This window comes from Sciurus vulgaris, assembly GCF_902686455.1.
Source record: "Sciurus vulgaris genome assembly, chromosome: 1".
Lineage (NCBI taxonomy): Eukaryota > Metazoa > Chordata > Mammalia > Rodentia > Sciuridae > Sciurus > Sciurus vulgaris.
The window spans coordinates 169,174,176-169,195,383 of NC_136461.1; the positions used below are offsets into that span (position 1 = coordinate 169,174,176).

The following is a 21,208-nucleotide window of genomic DNA, read 5'->3' on the forward strand; positions in this document are numbered from 1 at the left end:
CAGAATAACCCCCCAAACAACAACAACAAAAATACCTAGTTACCACTTCATTTGCCACCAGCAAGTGACTACCTCTTTTCTGTTCCAGATCCAATCTAGAATTCAATCCAATCTACAACGCATTTAGCTGTCCTACCTCCTTAATTTCCTCTAATTTGTAATAATTCCTTAGAATTCCTTTGTCTTTCATGACCGTGACACTTTTTTTTCCTGGGCGGAGGGGGTACTGAGAATCGAACTTAGAGGTACTTACTACTGAGATACATCCCTAGTCCTTTTTATTTTTTATTTTGAAATAAGGTCTCACTAAATTGCTGAGGCTGTCCTTGAACTTGCCATCCTTCTAACTCTGGAATTACAAGCGTGTACCATGTTGACAATAAGTTTGACTCTTTTTTTTTTTTGGTGGTAGTGCTGGGGATTGAACCCCAGCCCTTAACACTTTTAATGAGTACTAACTGGTCTGCTATTTTGCAGAATGTCTCTTGCATTGGGTTTTTCTGATGTTTTCTCATCATTTCATTAAGGTTATGCAGTTTGGGCACACATAGAGCAGAAGTGATAAGTTCTTCTCAGCACATCACCTTAAGGGGTATATGATGTCGGATGACTTATTGGTAATATTAAGTTCGACAGCTTGGTTAAGATATCTTCTGGATTTCTTCATTGTAAAATTAGTTTTCCCTTTGTAACTGGTAAATATCTTGGAGAAAACATTTTGAGGTAATGTTAGTATCCTGTTTCTACTCAGTTTTACCTACTGGTTTTAGCATCTATCAGTGATCTTGCCAATAACAATTTCCAGTATGATATTTACCCAATGGGATTACCAATTAGGGAGTTAATTCCTTGTACATTTTTTAGAGTGCTTCTATTAGGAAGAGTTATCTGTTCCCTTTGACCCCTTATTTATCTATTCAGTCATTTCTTTATTTCAGTATGGAATCAAATATATGTATTTATTTTTCTATAACGTAATCCAGCTTTATCACTATTTGTTTCTCAAATTATGCAAAATTTGGTCATTAGAGGCTCTACATTAGTCCGTTTGGTCTACTATAATGAAATGCCACAAACCGGTAGTTTACACACAACAGAAATTTACTTTTCACATTTCCAGAAGATGGCAAATCCATGACGGTGACACTGGCAGATTCGGTGTCTGATGACCACCCGCACTCTGGTTCACGGATGCTACCTTCTAGCTGTGTCTCTTGAGTACCGCACTCTCATAACCTAATCACTTCCCCAAGATACCTCCCTCCTAATCTAATCTCATCACGTTAGGGGGATGGGATTTTTAAATATATGAATTTGGGGTAGTCTCAGAGTGAAAAAAAGAAAATTCTTTTTTCCTACACTGCAGTTGACTCAACACTAGATGTGTGATTGCAGTGGAGAAGACAATAGTTGGATATGGTCTGAAGATGGAAGCCAGCTAGCTCAGGGGTAAAGTGTGCAACTGAGGGGGTAAGGACAACTCTAAGGTTTTTAGCCTGAGAAACCAAAAGCATGGAGTTACCACTTACTGAGAAAAAGAAGATGGCTGGAGTTTGGTTTGGTTGTGTCCAACTGAGGTATTTATTGGAGATGTAGTGGAAATGATGAGATACAAATCTAGGAGTACAGAAAAGATATAGGTTGGAATTTTAAAGTACGTAGACATGCTATTTAAAGTCATGAGACTAGAAGATACCAAAGAAGCAAATGTAGTTTCAAAAATTAAAATTTGGGGCTGAGGATGTAACTCAGAAGTAGAATGCATGCACAAGGCCCTGGGTTCAAATCCCAGGAACCACCAAAAACAAACAAACAAACAAACAAACAAATAAAAATTTCATTCAATTATGCGACCTGGACATGGTGGCACACACCTGTAATCCCAGCTACTCGGGAGGCCAACGCAGGAGAATCACAAATTCAAGGTCAACCTCAGCAACTTAGTGAGACCCTGTCTCAAAAATAAAAAGGACTGGTGAGCTGCCCGAGATTAGCGCAGGGTGGAGATGCACGCTGTGGGTCACCATTTCTTGGTGTCCCTGAGGAGCTGTCCCCATCCTTAAAAAAGTCAGAGTTGTTTGATCAGATTATGTATCACCTGGACCTTATTGAAAGTGACTATTTTGGTTTGAGATTTATGGATTCTGCACAAGTAGCACATTGGTCGGATGGCACAGAAAGTATAAAAAACAAAAGTAGAAATTGGTTCACCTTAATGTCTGTATCTTCAAGTTAAGTTGTATTCCTCAGAACCAAATAATCTCTGTGAAAAGCTAACCCTGTATTTATTTGTCCCTCAGTTAAAACAAGATATTCTCAGTGGAAAATTAGAATGTCCCTTTGATACAGCAGTACAATTGGCAGCTTATAATCTGCAAGCTGAACTTGGTGACTATGATCTTGCTGAACACAGTCCTGAACTTGTCTCCAAGTTCAGGTTTGTGCCCATGCAGATTGAAGAGATGGAGCTGGCTATTTTTGAGGCATGGAAGGAATACAGAAGTCAGACACCAGCCCAAGTTGAAACCAATTATCTGAATGAAGTCAAATGACTAGAAATGTATGGGGTTGTCATGCATGTGGTCAAGGCTGAAGATGGGGATGACTATAGTTTGGGACTGACCCCAAAAGGAGTCCTTGTTTTTGAAGGAGACTCTAAAACTGGCTTTTTTTTTTTTTTTTTTTTTTTTGCGCAATATAACCCAAATAGATTTTAAGAAGAATAAGACAACCCTAGGGGTCATAGAGGGTGATGATCAGGGCAAAGAGCAGGAACATACATTTGTTTTTAGACTGGATCATCCAAAAGCATGCAAACATTTATGGAAATGTGCTGTAGAGCATCATGCCTTCTTCCACCTCTGAGACCCTGTCCAAAAGAGTTCTCATCATTCAGGATTTATTCCACTAGGATCACATTTTAGATATAATGGGAAAACAGTATCGGACCACAAAGACCAGTAAGGCAAGAAGATTTCTGAAAGACCTAGCAAATGATATTCTCGATGAACTTTGCATTTAAAAGCAAGTACAGCAAAACCTGAAGAACTCAGTGTTCACAATGTTTCTACCCAGAGTAATGATTCCCAACAGGCTTGGAGTCTAAGATCTACTGTCTGTAATTTCTTCCACATCTTCTGGTCCTGTGCTGGTGGAGATAGAGACTCTTCCACAGAATTCTGGAACAGACCAGCATGACAGGAAATGGCTCTCTGCTGCCAATGACTGCTGTCAAAGTGGTGGTAACAGGTGGAACACAGGGCTTTGCCCCCACCCCAGAACACACATAGAAACTACACTGGCTTTGTCCGTGAGCACAATGTGAAAGATGCAGGAGTCCATCATGATGTTCATTTTCCTGGTTATGCAACCATGACTGAGATATGAGTGTTAAGCCTCTAAGGCAGTGGGACTCTTGGTCATCCAGGTTGATGGTATATGTTTCCTGATGTTTATAAAGGATTGATCACATTGGGCATATTTGGAAGAATTTATTTTATACTGAGTTGTATAATGCTATTCATGATTGAATTCTTCTGTGGAAGGGAAGAGGATCTGAAGAAGCTGTATGCCATCAGTGATAATGACAAATGCTATGTTGAAAAGAATGTGTACCACTATGACTTTGGAAGAATTTTTTAATGATTTTAGCATGATAATATATCATTTAAAAATATGTATATATATATATATATATATATATATATATATATATATATATGAGGACTGGTGAGCCAGGTGCAGTGGTGCAGTGGTGCACACCTGTAATCCCAGTGGCTCGGGAGGATTGCAATTTCAAAGGCAGCTTCAGAAATTTAGTGAGGCCCTAAGCAATTCAGAGAGCACTGCCTGAAAATAAAAGGGGCTGGGGATGTGGCTCAGTGAGTAGGCACCCCTGGATTCAATTCCTGGTACCCCCCCCCCCCAAAAAAAAGGGACTGGTGATGTAGCTTAGTGCCACTGGATTCAATGCCCAGTCCAAAAAATAAAAATAAAAAGATAATTAAGTGAACCCAGACATCTTTAGAAAGAAAGAAATATATTGGTAAACTTCAGTTCATTTCCATCTTTAATCATTAAATACCCAAGTGTATCACCACTAAATATTTTTTGTAAGAACATTATGTTGTCTTCAGTGTCAATATAATGTATTAGAGGTAAAATTATATGTATTAGAGGTAATATAAGTACTAGAGGTAAAAGTTGCCTATAACTTTTCAAAATTTTTAAAAATTAAACATAGTATATGTACATCTTTATATGATAGATTATAGTAAATCAAAATGTAGATATAATGTATGATCAAATCAGGATTATAAATACTTCTTCCATCTCTTCAAATATTCATAATTTTTATATTGGGAATTTCTTACTCTTCTTGTCATTTTGAAATATATCATTGATGGTTGTAACCAAGTTATGCTACTGTTCTGTAGAAAATGAGACCTAATTTATCCTCTCCCTGTAAGTCTTAATTTTGAATCAGAAAACATTATTTCTTAGTTATGGTAATAATAGCTAACTGGTTAACCAACAACCAACATCAGAGCTGAACATTTCTCCTGGGGGGTGGAAAGGAGAAAATTTGGAGACCTCCTTTTAATCTGATTACCCATTTTATCTTTTGCAGTAGTTTTGGGATTGGACTCAGGGCCTCACTACCACTAAGCTACATCTCCAGCCCCTTTTTAACTTTTGCTTTGAGACAGAGTCTTGCTAAGTTACTTAGGCTGGCCTTGCCATCCTCTTGCCTCAGTTTCCCAAGTTGCTGGGTTACAGGTGGGTGCTGTGCCCAGCAACCCTTCCTTTTTTTTTAACTTATCAATGTATGTAATTATTTATTGTGCATTAACTACTATTGAATACCTATTGTGTCTTAGGCAATATTATGATAGTTACAACATACAACATAATTCTAATAGATACAGCAGAATGCTATGGATAAAAAACCCTAACTTTGTGCAATTGCATTGTAATATAGCTTAGACCTCAAGCTATTGTTGAGGTTGTTTCCCTTTTCGGTTATTTTTTCTTTAACATTTTTTTTCATTAGTTATATGACAGTAGAATGCACTTTGATACATCATATATAATGAATTATAATTTCTCCTTCTTCCGTTTATACATGATGTAGGTTACCACTTGTCCTATAATTGTACATATACATGGGGTAAAAACGTCTGATTCATTTTATCCTTCCTACCCTCATACCCCTGCCCCTCCCTTCAATCCCCTCTACCTAATCTAAAGTAACTCTATTCTTCCCTAGCCACCTCCCATCGTGAATTAGTATCCACGTATCAGAGAAACATTCAGCCTTTGGTGTTTTAGGTTTGGCTTATTTTGCTTAGCATGATATTCTCCACCTCCATCCATTCACCAGCAAATGCCGTAATTCACCCTTCTTTAAGGCTGAGTAATATTCCAGTGTGTGTGTGTGTGTGTGTGTGTGTGTGTGTGTGTATCTACCACATTTTTTATGCATTCATCTATTGAAGGACACCTTGGTTGGTTCCATAGTTTAGTTATTGTGAATTGAGCTGCTCTAAACATTGATGTAACTGCATCACTGTAATATGCTGATTTTAAGTCCTTTGGGTATAAACTAAGGAGTGGGATAGCTGGGTCAAATGGTGGCTCCCTTTCAAGTTTTCTGAGGAATCTCCACATGGCTTTCCATAGTAGTTGCACCAATTTGCAGTCCCACCAGCAATGTATAATCGTACCTTTTCCCCCACATCCTTGCCAACATTTATTATTGTTTGTATTCTTGATAATTGCCATTCTGACTGGAGTGAGATGAAATCTTAGAGTAGTTTTGATGTATAGTTCTCTGTTAAAGAGATGTTGAACATTTTTTCATACCTTTGTTGACTGACTGTATTTCTTCTGTGAAGTGTCTGTTCAGAGGCTTAGCCCGTTTATTGGCTGGGTTATTTGGGGGTTTTTTGGTGTTAAGTTTTTCTAGCAACCTTCTTTTTTCAGTTGTTATCCCATTTGTCTTTTAGTCGATACAGTTTACCAATTTTGAATTGCTTTTTACTTTAACTCTACAACAAATATTTGTTCATTCTTAGTTGTTTTGTATTATAGAATAGTTTTTTATTTTTTAAAATAACTTTTATTTTTATGTGGTGCTGAGGATCGAACCCAGGGCCTCGCATGTGCTAGGTGAGCGCTCTAGCTACAACCCCCAGCCCTAGAATGTGTTCTTAAAAGGCCCCGATAATTTGTTCATAACACACAGAAAATTAACCAATAACCAAGCCAGGATTAATACCTAGCTACTAAATTTCCCCATTTTTTAATCAGAACAAATAAGCTTCAGAGATAAAACTGTTGAACAGCTTTCTAAAGTTCTACATGCTTGTGGAACCGTTTTCAATATTTGCTTTATACAATTCTTTCAGGTGAATTATTTTTGATTCTTTATTTAACTTAGAGAACAATGAATTTCAAAGAACTCTAAGTTGTTCAAGAAGGGGCAGGTGAAATGCTTAACAGCAAGTGTCCCATTCCTGGGTTACCAGAATGTCTAACAGAAGTTACTCCACCCCAGAGTAAATACTTCAAGCAGCTGCAGACTTGGGAGGGGAGCAGAGGAGCCATTAAGCTTACTTTAGTTCAAAGCTTAACAAAAATAGTCCCAAAGTCTCTCCAGCAAACCAAGAGACCTTCACTGGGGAATAACGTACAGTTTGCCAACTCAAATATTGTTGTGATTTATTAACTTGAAAACATTTTAAGAATTTTCATTTGTCTATTTTAGTGTTGCCTTTTGCTTTAAAATGGCATGCAAAAAATGCCATTGTCAAGTGCAGTGTCAAACACCTGTAATTCTAGACACTCTGGGAGACTGGGACAGGAGGATCACAAGCTTAAGGTCAGTCTTGGCAATTTAGGCAAGACCTTGTCTCAAAACTAAAATTAAATAGGTCTTTGGAACTCCACTTCCATATGATGAATTCTGCTAATACTTAACCTAAAAAGTAGCTTCTTACTTCTCCAAGATGGTCAGGAGGTAAGGAATTAGGAACTAGTCAACCTGGTTTTAAATTCTGTTTCTACCACATTTGAGTCATGCTCCTTAGCTTGTTCAATCTGAAAATAAGGATTAAACCTCCTTTGTTGAATTGTTATAAAGACTGAATAATATATGCAAATAAGGGTGATCAATGTATTGGATTCCTTCCCTTCTCATTTATCTAGAACTTTTAGTTACTCAGGACACGTTCAATTTTCCTGACATTAATTTGCTTCTATACTAATAATTTATTACCTTTGCTCACCTGCATTACTGGTAATAACCTAAAAGACTTAAAATAACAAAAACTGTTCTCTGATATTTCTTTTTTTTTTTTTTGTGGTACTGGGGATCGAACTCAGGGCCTTGTGCTTGCAAGGCAAGCACTCTACCAGCTGAGCTATCTCCCCAGCCCTCTCTGATATTTCTTGAAGATTATATTCAACTTTATCCAAAAAACAAATAATAAAATATGTATATATATATGTACACACACACACACACATTCAGATGTTCTCATTCAAGAAACAGTTACCTGGGAAACATTAACGTGTATTTGTGTCAGGCATTAGAGACAAATTTCTAATTCACCCAATATGTAAAAAATATCTTTAGAGAAGATGAACCTATTATGTTTTAGGATTGAAGGGGGTTTAGGTTAATTTATGTACTAAATTTCTATATTGAAATTTAACCTCTGAATATGAGCATATTAGGAGGTGGAGCCTTGGGGAAGTTTGGTTTAGACTGTCCTGAGGGTAGGATCATCATGATAGGATTAGTACATTTATTAAAAAGAGGAAGAGACATGAGAACTCTTTTTGCAAGCAAGCCATTGAGGAAAGAATGTGTGAGAACAAGCAAGAAGGCCCTCATGAAAACCCAATCATGCTGGCACCCTGATCTTGAGATTTCTAAGTCTCCAGAAATAAGAAAGTTTTGTTGCTTAAGCCTGTGGTATTTTGTTATAGCAGCCTGAGCAGACTAAGACACTTGGGTTTTGGGAAGTCACTAGTTATGAAGTTTTCCATTATCTTCCAGTTAAAAATCAGAATCTTTAGAGCTGAGCTTTTCTTTAATGCATTTTCTTGAAGAACTGAGACGTTCTATTTACTCACAAATAATTTGCCAAAACAGAGAGTAATAAAAGAATGGAATGAGACTCATACACTTATTTTTTGTTTTAAGAGAACTCTATATTTTATGCCATTTATATAGGCTCAGTGTGTTAAGACATACCTTGGGGAAAATATGGCTACTTCCTCAAAGTTGTAAGCTTCACTTCTGAATATAAAGTCCAGCATTTATTAGATGTTTCTGATTCCCAAAGTAACAATATTAGGATATGCCTCCTTTTAGGCTTTAATGAACTATATAATAAAACAACATCAGATGGTCCAAAGCCAAAACACAAAGTAAGTTTGCTTTTCTTTTTAACGTAGGAGAGAGAAGTGTTTTGTTTCTTTTGGTACAGGTATGATTCCCAAACCTTAACCAGGGCACCTTAGTAAATTAATTAACATAGATGCCAGAGAATATTTTGAAATTTCAAGGAAACATAGCAACACGTGTCGGACACCACATACACTACTAATTTGAGGTAGTTTAACATTTTCAACATTAGATAACATTATATTCCTTTCTATGACAGCGTATCTTTGTAAAATTTTCAGCAGTATGATAAAAAGTACTATGAAATAAGCATAGTGAAGAAGAAAATGATGTTGATTCCAAAGTCTGAGATGGCGTGCAGTGTCCGCAGTTACTAGTGATGATGACATAAATTGCCTGGACCTAACTACTTAATAAACAAAAGTATCAGGTATTTCTTTTGACCTAAGTATGCTGTAAAAAAATTACTGAGACATTAAAGGGTGCCATGGGCTGAGAAAGACTGGGAACATCTGTGGCATAGGCAAGAAAAATACAAAACAAGTCATTTAGTTTTTCTACCTAGAAATTTTCTAAATAAATAGTCATATAAAAAGGGGAAAAATATATACAAACATACATACAAAGTTTGGATTTTTATTGAAATCTTAGGTTAGGTATGAAACAAAATCTGCTTTCTTCAGATAAAAATATTCTCTCAGATGTCTCCGGATAACTGCTAACTCTAAATTGGTCCTTAAATGTCTTTTTATTGTCCTCATGAAATGTCCATACACACTTAGGATGTTCTCCAAAGCATTTTTATCGTGTGAAAGACCGTACGTGACGACCTCTACCACTGCCTCCACTAACGAACTTTCCTCTTGAACCTCCACTGCCACTATTTGCACTAGCCCAGGAAGGTCCAAGTCCCCCACGACCTCTAGAAGCACGGTCCCGAGGACTTGGGCGGTAACCTATAAAAGAAAGAACATAGTTTTTAGTTTCATCATCCTTTCCTTTCACACTAAGTAGAAACTAATTTATGACATAGTTCAAGCCAAAAATTCCTCTTCCTTTTTTTTTTTTTTTTGGTACCAGGTATTGAACCCAGGGGCACTTAACCACTGAGCCACATCTCCCAGCCCTTTTTATTTTTTATTTTAAAACAAGGTCTCACCAAGTTGCTTAGGGTCTTGTTAAATTGCTGAGGCTAGTCTCAAACTTAATCCTCCTGCCTCAGCCTCCCAAGTCACTGGGATTACAAACGTATGCTACCATGCCCAGATCCTCTTCATTATTTAAACTCTTCTAAAATCTCTAGGAATGTAATAAAGATCACTGAATTGTATACTTTAAGTAGGTAAAGTATATGATATACAAGAATTATACCCAAATAAAACTTATTTAATAAATGTGCATTTAAAACCAAAGCCACTTCTGGCAAAAATCCTGAACTTGATAGTGTTTTAGAAAAACAAAGATTATGGGGCTGGGGAGATAGCTCAGTCAGTAGAGCGCTTGCCTTGTAAGCACAAGGCCCTGGGTTCAATCCCCAGCACCCCCCAAAAAAAAAAGAAGATTACAAGTCAGGCACAGTGGCACACACCTGTAATCCTAGCTACTTGGGAGGTTAAGGCAGGAGGACTGCAAGTTCCAGGCCACCCTGTTTCAAGACCCTGTTTCAAAATAAAAAATTTGAAGGGCTGGGGATGTAACTCAATGGTGGAGCACCCCTGGATTAAATCCCAAGCGCTGAAAGAAACAAATTATGTTCTTATATACACAATACTGTAAATAAAAACAGAATAAATTATATAAAGACATTTCTATTATCAAATACTTTGCAGTTAACCATGAGAATGGGATCCTGATTAGAAGAAGGTATATTCCATGTATGTATAATATGTCAAAATACACTCTACTATCATGTATATCTAAAAAATACTTTATGGTTAAATAGGTATAATAGGTTAAATGGGTATAAGGATTGACTTTCATTATTAAAATACAGCACATCACCATGAAATGGCAGTTCAGAATTTAAAGATCTGATTACCTTGACAGAAGATGTGCATTGGGCATTATTTCAAAGATATAAATTGTAAGTCAATATTCTAAATTACTCTCTCTCAAATGAGAGTCACTCAACAATTGTAAAAGAAGAAATTCACTTCCCTTCTCTCAGTAGTATCAGGTAGGGAGGACACATACCTGTAGAACTAAGTGGTCTCAATGGTGGAAGAGGGCCCCTGTTAAAATTGCTCTGGCCACCACGACTTTCATTGTAATTTCCTCGAGGAGTATTCTGAGCACTCCAGCTGGAGCCTCTTGTTCCCTCCCGACGACTGTAGTTTCCTAAACACAAATAACACAACCGAAATCTTTATTTTTCATAGCCTCAATTGGATTAAGGAAGATGTGACAAGTTTTTCTTAGTCTTCAGAATTAATGGAAGAGAAACTCTAATTCTATAAACTGAATATACTATATAGTGGAAGCATCACCCAGTAGTTACGAGCAGAGGCTACCAGTGTTCAAATACTAGTCAGCTGACAGACAGTTTTCTTCTCTGTAAAGTGGGGTATTAACAGAACCTGTATCGTGGGATTGATAAGAGTACTATAAATAGTGCTTATAAGAGTTCCTGAAAGAGAATTTAGTGTTTGCTATTAATGTAAATTCCAATCCTGTTCCCTCTACCCTCCTAAATCAAGTCACCAGTGAAGAGTAATTTCTCTTAGTCAGTTTCTAGACTCTTAAGACAATTTAAAATACATTAAATACAATACTTGGAAGCAAAGAGATAAGAAGCAATGGTGAACTACATAGAACAATTTTAAGGAAATTGTTAAGAAGTTCAGTTGTGAAAATAATGTATGAATATTACTCAGGACAAATAAAATTGTCAATGTAAACGGAAAATAATTAGCCAAGATTTCTTTTACAGTCCTCACTAAAACTGCACTATATCAAAGGTTAACTTAAAAAGCAGGGGGTTGCTCTCCTATCCAACAGAATACTCTGCCAATGGTATAACTGATCTATAAGCAGTTCAACTGTGGTAACAGAAAAACTTTATCTAAATCTGCCATTTGAATCGCATAATTTAATATTTCAATATTCTAATCCATTAGAAAACACACCTAAGTTCTTACCTTTGGAAGCAGGTGGTGTAAAAAACCTATTTTGACTATGAAAAGCACCCCGTCCTCCTCGATTGCCTGAAAACCCACCACGAGAAGAAATCTTCTGTGATACTTTAAGTGGTCGTTTTGGTGGGGGTATTCCATCTTGAGGGACCACTTCTTTACTTTCAGCTGCAACAAAGTCATCCACATGCATAGATGGTGGCCTACTTGTGTTCTGTTTTCTCTGACGAAAAATATCATGAGGTCGTATGCCCTGTCCGAATCCTCCCCTGCCCCTTCCTCGTGGTGGTGGCACAACATGAGCTCGTTTGGCAGGTTCAATGTATTCAGATTTTCCACTATTAAAACAAAAATACTTCATGAAATAGATTTTCTTCATCTTTTTCATGAAAACAGTTGATCTTTGCAATTTTGAAAACTCAATTTCATTTTTTTCTTACTCCAATTCTGTTAACTTTGCAAGTATCTATATTACTTTCTGCAATAATACAACAAACTAGTTAAGAATAGCACTCTCATTTCATTTATATGATTAACAAATTTTTAAAACAATTCAGTTCATTTCTTATTCAACACTTCCAAACTTTCATAAATAACAACATAACAGGGGCTGGGGCTAGCTCTGTGGTAGAAAGTGTGCTTAGCGAATTTGAGGACCTGGGTTCAAGCCCAGCATTGGAAAAAGAGAAACAGATATAACATAAATAATGAGTGTATTTTAGCCAAATTATCTTTTAAAAAATCCAAATAACATTCATGAGTCAAGTGCTATGTTAAATAGTCATGCATTTATCTTAAAATAGTACCTTTAGCAGAAAAAGTTTTACCTTGAAGTTATAAAAGTCTCATGTTTGTGCTTCCCAAGTTTGAATCCTTTGGTAGTCTTGGTTCTTCCTGGAGATGATGGTTCTGACAAAAATGAGCGCTCTAATTCTGAGTGCAAATCAAAGTCACTACAACATTTTTCAGACAATTCAATCAAGTCAACCTTTACCTGTGTCATAAAAATGAAACAAAATACAACTTAAATTACTAATGTAACATTTGACTACAGAAATTATTTATAAATTATATTTAACTCTCATAGTAAATGAACTATGGATCTACCTCTCTTCATCTTTTCAGAAAGTAACATCATTGGTAGTTAATGATAATTTTAAAAAAGTTAGGAATTCAATGACTTTCTTTAGTGGCACTCCTTCTCAAAGCAGGGCTATAAATCTAGAGGACTTGCATTGCCTGAGAGGAAACTCAGGATTTTGCCATATAAATTAACACTGCAATACCTCTAGAATGTTTCCAAAAGAATCTGAAAATGACGTACTCTGCCAGCCTTGTATAACTACCCATTTCTACTATAAAATGATTCTTCATCACAGATTCCCAAAGCTCCATGCATCTAATGAGGTTCTCACATAAGTTTAATTTCAGAAAAACCAAAATTAAGTTTGCATTTCAAATATATCATGCTTAAGAGACCTACAATTTCTCTAAACTATGTCACAATGATCACTGTAGGACAGTTGTGGTTAAGTTATGAAAAAACATGCTTTTTTTTTTGGTACTGGGGGGTTGAACCCAAGGGCACTCAACCACTGAGCCATATCCCTAGTCCTTTTTTGTATTTTAGAGACAGGATCTCATTGAGTTGCTCAGCACCTTATTTTTTACTGAGGCTGACTCTGATCTCATGATCCTCCTACCTCAGCCTCCCAAGCTGCTGGGATTACAGGCGTGCATCACTGTGCCCAGTCAAAAAGAACAATTTTTAACACAAATATTTTACATCTGTACTGCCCATATATAGCAACTAATTACATATGCCTTTTTAAATTTAAAACTAAAATTAAGTCAAAATAAGACTCAGTTCCGTAATCATACTAGCTACATTTCAACTGTACAAAAGTTACATGAGGCTACTGGCTACTGTACTGAACAGGGCAGACAGATTATAGAACATTTCCATCATTCTATGAGGTCTTACTGGAAAATACAGTTCTAATGATTCACTGACCAATTTATACTAAAATTATATTATTTAATGAAATTTTAATTGAATTATATATAATTTTAAAAAATCTTGTTCATTTATTTATTTTGGTATTGGGGACTGAACCCAGGGTGCTTAACTTCTGAGTCACATTCCCAGTCCTTTCCATTCTTTATTTTAAGACAGTGGCACATGCCTATAATCCCAGTGGCTCAGGAGGCTGAAATAGGAGGACTGCAAGTTCAAAGTCAGTCTCAGAAACTTAGCAATACCCTGTCTCAAAATAAAAAGGTAAAATGGGCTGGAGATGTGGCCCAGTGGTTGAGCACCCCTGGGTTCAATCCCTGGCACAAAACCCTCCCCCAAAAATGCAAGAATAAACAGTTGAGACTGGGGATGTAACTGTGAGGTAGAACAAGAACATCTGCCTAACATGTATGACACCCTGGTTTGAGCCACCCCCAAAAGAATGAACTATTATTTCATGGGATAATAGTCTCTATTCTATACCCTAAAGATATAAGAAAATAAAGTACTTCAGAGCAGTTACACAAAAATGTCATTTTTTTCCCTTAAAAGTCTCATTCCCAAAATAAAAGTCACTAAAAAAGAAGCAAAACAAGCAGCATAAAAAACAGAGAGTTCTACATACCAGAAAGTGGGCAACTGGCATAATAATGTACTGATCATGAAGTAGACCTGACCAGCTATATAATATGTAAACTATTATAATGTTAACGACACACAAAGAAATGAACAAAAAAAAATATCAATAACTTTTTTCTAAATATTTAGTAATAAAAAACTTTATACCAAATCCAGATCTGTATCAATCTCTTCAGCCTGAAATGGAGTAAACCACATAGATTTCAACTGATCATCCATGACATCAGTTAACACATATGCAGTCCTAGGAAATGAAAAGTATTTGGTAAAAAGCAGAATTTCAAAATCAAATATTTTAGCTTATCTTCTAAGTATAATCTATAGAAGGGTATAATCAAAAATATGATCCTCTGAAGTATTACTAAAATTAGCACTTAAAAGACTTTCAAAAAGCTATTCCCAATAATTAAGAATCATTTAAAACTAGAAACTTGAAAGGCCATTAGAAGCCAGGCATGGTGGCAGATATCTACAATAATAGTGACCAGGAAGGTTGAGGCAGGAGAATCTCAAGTTCTGAGGCCAGTACCCCTGGGTTCATTCCCCATTACCCCCCCCCACACACACACAAAAGCTTATTAAAGCTTTAGTGCACCAAAGATTAAGAGGCATATATCCTCTACATCAGAGATAAGTAAATTTTTGCCTATTCTGCCAGCCTGTGCATGCTATGCATAGAGTGCCTGCCATGCATGATTTGGATATTTTTTTTTCTTAAAGCAAATGGTGATTTGATTTATTTGTAATAAATTTCCACAGACAACACACATTTTGGTAGCCCACAATTTTAATATAATCGAATTATATTACATTAGAAATCATAGGTTATAATACAATTATTGTAATCTTAATTTTCATCATGGAAATTTTCATATGCAAACAAGAGCACATGTTAAGAGATATGATTTTAAAATCTTTGTAAGCTTCAGCAACTGTTGATTTCCTCTTGTTTGGATTTGCTTATTGCTGAATCATCTCCCCTTACCTTAAACAAATTCTAAACATCTATCATTTTATCAGCATCATTTACATTATTATTACAATTGGATATTTTTAAAAAGTTTTTTCTTAAAAAGCAAAATAAATTAAAAAACTACAAAAGAACATGCAACAGAGGGTATCTGTGATCTGTAGAACCAGAATTTTTACTAACTCACCCTTTATCAAAAAAAAAAAAAAGTTAGTTGACCCTCTCTAGTTTCCCGCCTTTACATAGGTAATATTTACTCAAATACAAAACATTACTTGATTTACCTATTGTTAAACAGATTCTGGAGAGATTCTGGAGCTGAAAGTACTGGTTCTACATCCTGGTCACTAAGAGGTAAAGGATCACCTGATGACTCCAGCACCTGTTTAAGTCCAACTACATTGTCCAACAAAGAATCCAGATTGTCATCATCTTTTGAATGTTCCTAGACATACACAAAAGTGGAATAAGAAAGTGCAGATAGAACTTGAACACTTACAGTTGTAATCTACTGACTCTTTAGCCAAAAGAGTTAAATTATTTCACTACTAAAGAATGTGGAACATCATCAAGAAAGTTTCAACTTAAACATATTAAAATAAACACCAAAATCATAATTTTTTTTTCCCCCTTTGTTTTCTTTTTTTTTCAGTGTTTGGGATTGAACCCAGGGCCTTGTGCATGATAGGCAGGAGCTCTATCACTATTATATCGTCAGCACTCCCCATTTTATTTTATTTCTAAATAATGGCAGCAGGGAGTATGCTGAATACAGAAATTGACAATTTGAAAAATACTACCTTTATTTACATTTACTCCTTTAAGATTCACAATAGTAAAGAGGACTCCACTCCAAATTATTAATCCAAAGATTTATCAGAGTAGTAGAAATATCCAGCAAAGGATTATTTCTTAGTTTTTTGTTGTTGGTGGTTTTGTTGTTGTTTCACACTACTGGGGATTGAACTCATGACCTTGTGCATGCTAGGCAAGTGTTCTTCTACTGAGCTATATTCCCAGTCCTAAAGATTACTGTTTAAAAAGGTTGCTGTGAAAAACTTAGTTTAAGAAGAAAATATGCCTCAGGAATACTCTACTTTTATTTATTTATTTTTCTTTTCTTTTCATTTTTTTTTTTTTTTTTTTTTTTTTTTTTTTACCAAAACAAGTTTCTCTAGTTCCAGGAACAAATTTTCTGGACTTTCTTCTTTGCTTTGTAAAAGTTGTTTTAACTCTGCAGCATTAATACTCATTGTCCGTGACGGATGAGCTCCCTCTACTTCCATGAGACCACTTTCATCTCCACAACATCCCTGCAAATATCACACACGAGTTAAATTTGAGAAAGAGAAATTTTCAAAAATGCTTCTAAACTTATTTAGATATTTAAGCCACTTGCTGCAATCTTCTCAATGTTTGGTTTTACATTAAGTACAAACAGATAGTTATAAGGATTTTAGTTGAAGTTGAAGTAAGTTTGAGACTCACAAAATAAACAGGGAAACACATGTATATTCAACTTACTAATATTAAGAATTCTCAAGAAAAAATATTTAATTGCAAACCCTCTGGTACTCATAGGACACAAAACACACTGAGGCTCAAAAGTTAAAAAAACTTCGCCAAATTATATTGTTATAATGTCTATACGTATAAACATAACAATAAATCCCATAATTATGTATAACTATAATGCACCAATTAAAAATGTGAAAAGAAAAAGAAACTAATTAAATACTTACTAAAATAAAGAACTGAAAGACCCTGAAATTGTATTTCTAGAGACAAGGCAAACAACTAAAGAAAACAGCAACAATCACTTAAGACTACCTTCTATCACACAGAAAAGTGAATATTTTCTACTTTAAAATCATCCACATTGTTATATATGAAAAGAAAACTTACAGTAGAGTATCATGTACATGCCTAAGAGTAGTACTTTCAAATCTTTATTAAAAAAGAAAAGAAACCCAGATGGGTTCAGTGGTGAATTCTACAAAACATTTAAGGAAGAAATTAGACCAGAAGATGGAAGCAGAGGAAATAGTTCTTAATTCATTCTATGAGGCCAGCACTTCCTAATACACTCAGGCAATACAGAACACCACTTTGGTGAACAACATAAAGCACATACTACAGTGATCCCATACGTTATAATGAAGATGAAAAGTTCCTAACACTTGGTGAAGCCATAGACATTACCGCTGTGTTAAAACTGCCTACAGTATTCAATATAGTGATGTGCTGCACAGGTTCTTAGCCCAGAAGCAAAAAGCTATCTCATATAGCATCTTGCAATCCTCCTGCCTCAGCCTCCCAAGCTGCTGGGATTACAGGCATGCACTGTACCCAGCTAACCCTGGGATTCTTTACCACTGAGCTTATATCCTTAGCCCTTTTTATTTTTTATTTCAAGAGAAAGTCTTGCTGAATTGCTGAGTTTGACTCAAATTTGTGATTCTCTTGCCTCAGTTTCCAGAGTTGCTGGGATTACAGGTGTGTACCACTGTGCCCAGCCTGTATGAGACATTACAGAAGTATTCTGAGAAAAAGCTAATTCAGATTTATAGCCTGAGGTAATTTCACAAAGTGGAGTGGGGAAAAAAAATACATATATATACATACATACATATATATATATAAATCATATATATATATGATTTATAATGAAGAAATCCAAGTAACATGCTATTAAGAGCAAAGAAGGAAAAGTAAATCTCAAAAAATTTCAGAACTAAAATGCATTAAAACAGGCACTGATAAACACATTTGGCCAAAAAAAAAAGGTGGGGGAAAATGGGGGGAGACAGAGACATCAGCAAGAGAAATGTGACCAAGGAAAAAAAGATTTATGAGGGCTGGGTTTGTGGCTCAGTAGTAAAGGACTTGTCTAGCATATGTGAAGCACTGGGTTTGATCCTCTGTATCACAGAAAATATAAATAAATAAAGTTATTGTGTCCATTTACAACTAAAAGTATTTTTTAAAAATATTTATGATCGGGCTGGGGAGATAGCTCAGTTGGTAGAGTGCTTGCCTCGTAAGCACAAGGCCCTGGGTTCGATCCCCAGCACCACAAAAAAAAAAAAAAATTTCTGATCACTGGTATAATATAGAAATGTTTTCTAAGGAAGTAATGACTGCAACATTAGCTTTTTGGCCAGATAGTGGAAGTTCTTGAATGTCATACTACAAAGTTTAGAATTTATCCTACAGACACCAAAAGTTATTATGCAATAGAGGAAACATAATCTGATGTTCACTTAGGAAGATAAGAACTCAGAGAATTATCCAGAATGTAAGAGAAGAGTTAACAATTTGAAAGGAAACTGGAGTCAGGTACAGTGGTGCATGCCTGTAGTCCCAGTGGCTCCAGAGGCTGTGGCAGGAGGATCACAAGTTCAAAGCCAGTTTCAGCAACACAAGTGTTTTAAAAGTTATACATTTAAGCAAAGCTGCATTGACTGTAAAACTTTCAGGACCTATTAACCATTTTACTATAATAATTTGTACAGCTGAGCTCCAATGGGGGAAATATTTCCAAAGTTATTTTACCCCAAATACCTCTTTTTTTTTTTTTTTTTTTTTCAGTGCTGGGGATCGAACCCAGGGTCTTGTGCTTGCAATGCCGACTGAGCTATCTCCCCAGCCCCCAAATACCTCTTAAAGGAAGGCCTATTGATTGATGGTTTTGGAATTTGATCCACAATACAACATGATTTTGAGGACTCTTTTTTTTTTTTTTAAAAAAAAGGGAGGGCAGAGGAGTACTAAGGATTTAACCCAGGAACACTTTACCACTAAGTCACACCCTGAGTCTTTTACTTCATTTTTTATTTTGAGACAGAATCTCACTAATTGCTTAGGGTCTTACTAAGTTGTTAAGGCTGTCCTTGAACTTGCAAAACTCCTGTCTCAGCCTCCTGAATCTCTGGGATTACAGACATGTGCCACATCTGGCAAGAGGAATCTTTTTTTTTTTTTTAAATTTTTTTAGTTGTCAATGGGCCTTATTTTTATTTATTCATATGCGGTGCTGACAATCGAACCTAATGCTTCACACAAGCTAGGCAAGCACTCTACCACTGAGCACAACCCCAGCCCAAGGAATTTTACTTAAATTTTAACAACAAGCTTTTAGAGTTAATGAAATAATTCCTTTTTTTTTGGTACTGTGGATTAAACCTAGGGTGCTTAACCACTGAGCCACATCCCCAACCCTTTTTTTGTATTTTATTTAGAGACAGGATCTCACTGAGTAGCTGAGCGCCTCAATAAGTTGCTGAGGCTGGCTTTGAACTCTCCCCGAGCTGTTGGGATTACAGGCATGCATCACTGCACCCAGCAAAGTAATTTTTTTTTTTTTTTTTTTCCAGGTAATGACTTTATTTTTTTAGTTAACATCACCAGCCCACGATACAGCATGCTAAATCATAAAGTACAAATCCAAGGAAGGTAATACCTTTACTAAGTTACAAAACTTTGGCAAATCAATACAATACTCTTTAATACAATAAAATATTATTTATGTTGAAGTCACATATGAGACTTAGTGATGATTTTCACTCCAAAAATATCATTTAAGTACCAAATCAAAACACTGTGGGTTTTTAGCAGAGCAAGTTATTTTATACAATTTAATGTCTTTCAACACTATACAATTCCTTCTTTTAGAGTCAGTTCCCCCACGCAGGCTGTTCTAGTCTGTATTAGCAAGGTGAGTGTGTAGGGGCTCTGCTTGCTGGTCCAAAGTCAGGTACAGTTCCAATGTCTGAAAAGTGTTAAAATTCTATTTTAAGGACAAAATAATTCTTAATTCATATCTATGATGGACCCAAAATACTTTAGTATTATTAGTCATCCCCAAATCACAACATCTAAAACACGCTTAGGGGCCTGGGGTTGTGGATCAGTGGTAGAGAGCACTTGCCTAGCAAATGTGAGGCACTGGATTTGATTCTCAGCACCTCATATAAATAAGTGAATAAAATAAAGGTCTATCAACATCTAAAAATATTTTTTAAAAAATAAAACACAATCAGTTAATGCTTAATTGACAGTAAATAAATACTTTTAGAGAATAGGGTGTTGGGGAGAGAGGGGTGAAGTGCTGAGTAGTGATATTAGCCAAATTATATTGTTATATTGTGTGCACTTACAAATATTATGGTTTTGTAATAACAAAACTCATAAATACACACAACTATATTGCACCAATAAAAAATGTTGGGGGAAAACCCATCACACTGCACCCCATAAATTGACAGGTTATAGTTAAAAATAAAACAAACAAACAAAAAATCAAAACAAAACAAAAAAAACCTTCCTGGATGATTTCAAATACCCTGACTCATTTGCCTACGGTTAGTTATATAGAAAATGGTGAAGGTGGATCTGTCCTATTCTATCTTATTCCTTACCTTCAATTGATTTTCAATGAATTAAAGAAGAAATAGACTATTTTCCCTTTAATGTCAAAATATTGTAAAATGTCTCTTTAAAACAAATACACATAATCATTTTATTTCCTTGTTCTTTTTATTCAAGTTAGAGATCAATCAACACTAAAACTCATGAAAAGAGATTGGCAAAACTTGACTATTCTGATTACTCCAGGAAGGTAACTCAAGGGCAAAAATTATCAATGGAGGCAATATAGGTAGTACTTTTCTCTCTTGCAAAGTAATAGGATTTTCACAAATTAACAATGCCTACTAAATTTTAAAAAAATGCAATATATTCTACTCTTTAAAAAAATTTTTTTTTAGTTATAGACACAATACCTTTATTTTATTTATTCATTTTATGTGGTGCTGAGGATCAAACCCAGTGCCTCACACGTGTGAGGCAAGCACTCTACCACTGAGGCACAATCCCAACCCTCAATATATTCTACTCTTAAATATCATTTTTCTAAAATACATCAGAAGTCAGTATTTAGAGTAGGATGGGGGTAGAGAAAACAAAGCACTATTCTAAGTTCCAAGATATTTTTTAACTTGTGTTTTTTAAAATTATGATAAAGTCTGTAAAAC

General features: G+C 35.6%; 1 protein-coding gene and 1 pseudogene across 2 annotated transcripts in view; one reads left to right on the forward strand and one right to left on the reverse strand.

The window, feature by feature from the left end:
- Positions 1-680: 680 nt before the first annotated feature.
- Positions 681-3,662, forward strand: LOC306658892 (band 4.1-like protein 5; annotated as a pseudogene). Its single transcript has one exon. The product of its transcript is annotated as a band 4.1-like protein 5 (transcript).
- Positions 3,663-9,038: 5,376 nt separating this feature from the next.
- VIRMA (vir like m6A methyltransferase associated) overlaps positions 9,039-21,208 on the reverse strand; it is a 56,189-nt gene continuing 44,019 nt past the window's right edge. Inside the window, exons 18-24 of the mRNA XM_079116793.1 lie at positions 16,334-16,486; positions 15,458-15,618; positions 14,351-14,447; positions 12,375-12,541; positions 11,554-11,885; positions 10,610-10,753; positions 9,039-9,372 (exon numbers count right to left, since the gene is read on the reverse strand). Coding sequence (XP_078972919.1) covers positions 9,218-9,372; positions 10,610-10,753; positions 11,554-11,885; positions 12,375-12,541; positions 14,351-14,447; positions 15,458-15,618; positions 16,334-16,486 — 1,209 coding nt within the window. The 3' untranslated portion in view covers positions 9,039-9,217. The remainder of the gene's footprint in view (positions 9,373-10,609; positions 10,754-11,553; positions 11,886-12,374; positions 12,542-14,350; positions 14,448-15,457; positions 15,619-16,333; positions 16,487-21,208) is intronic.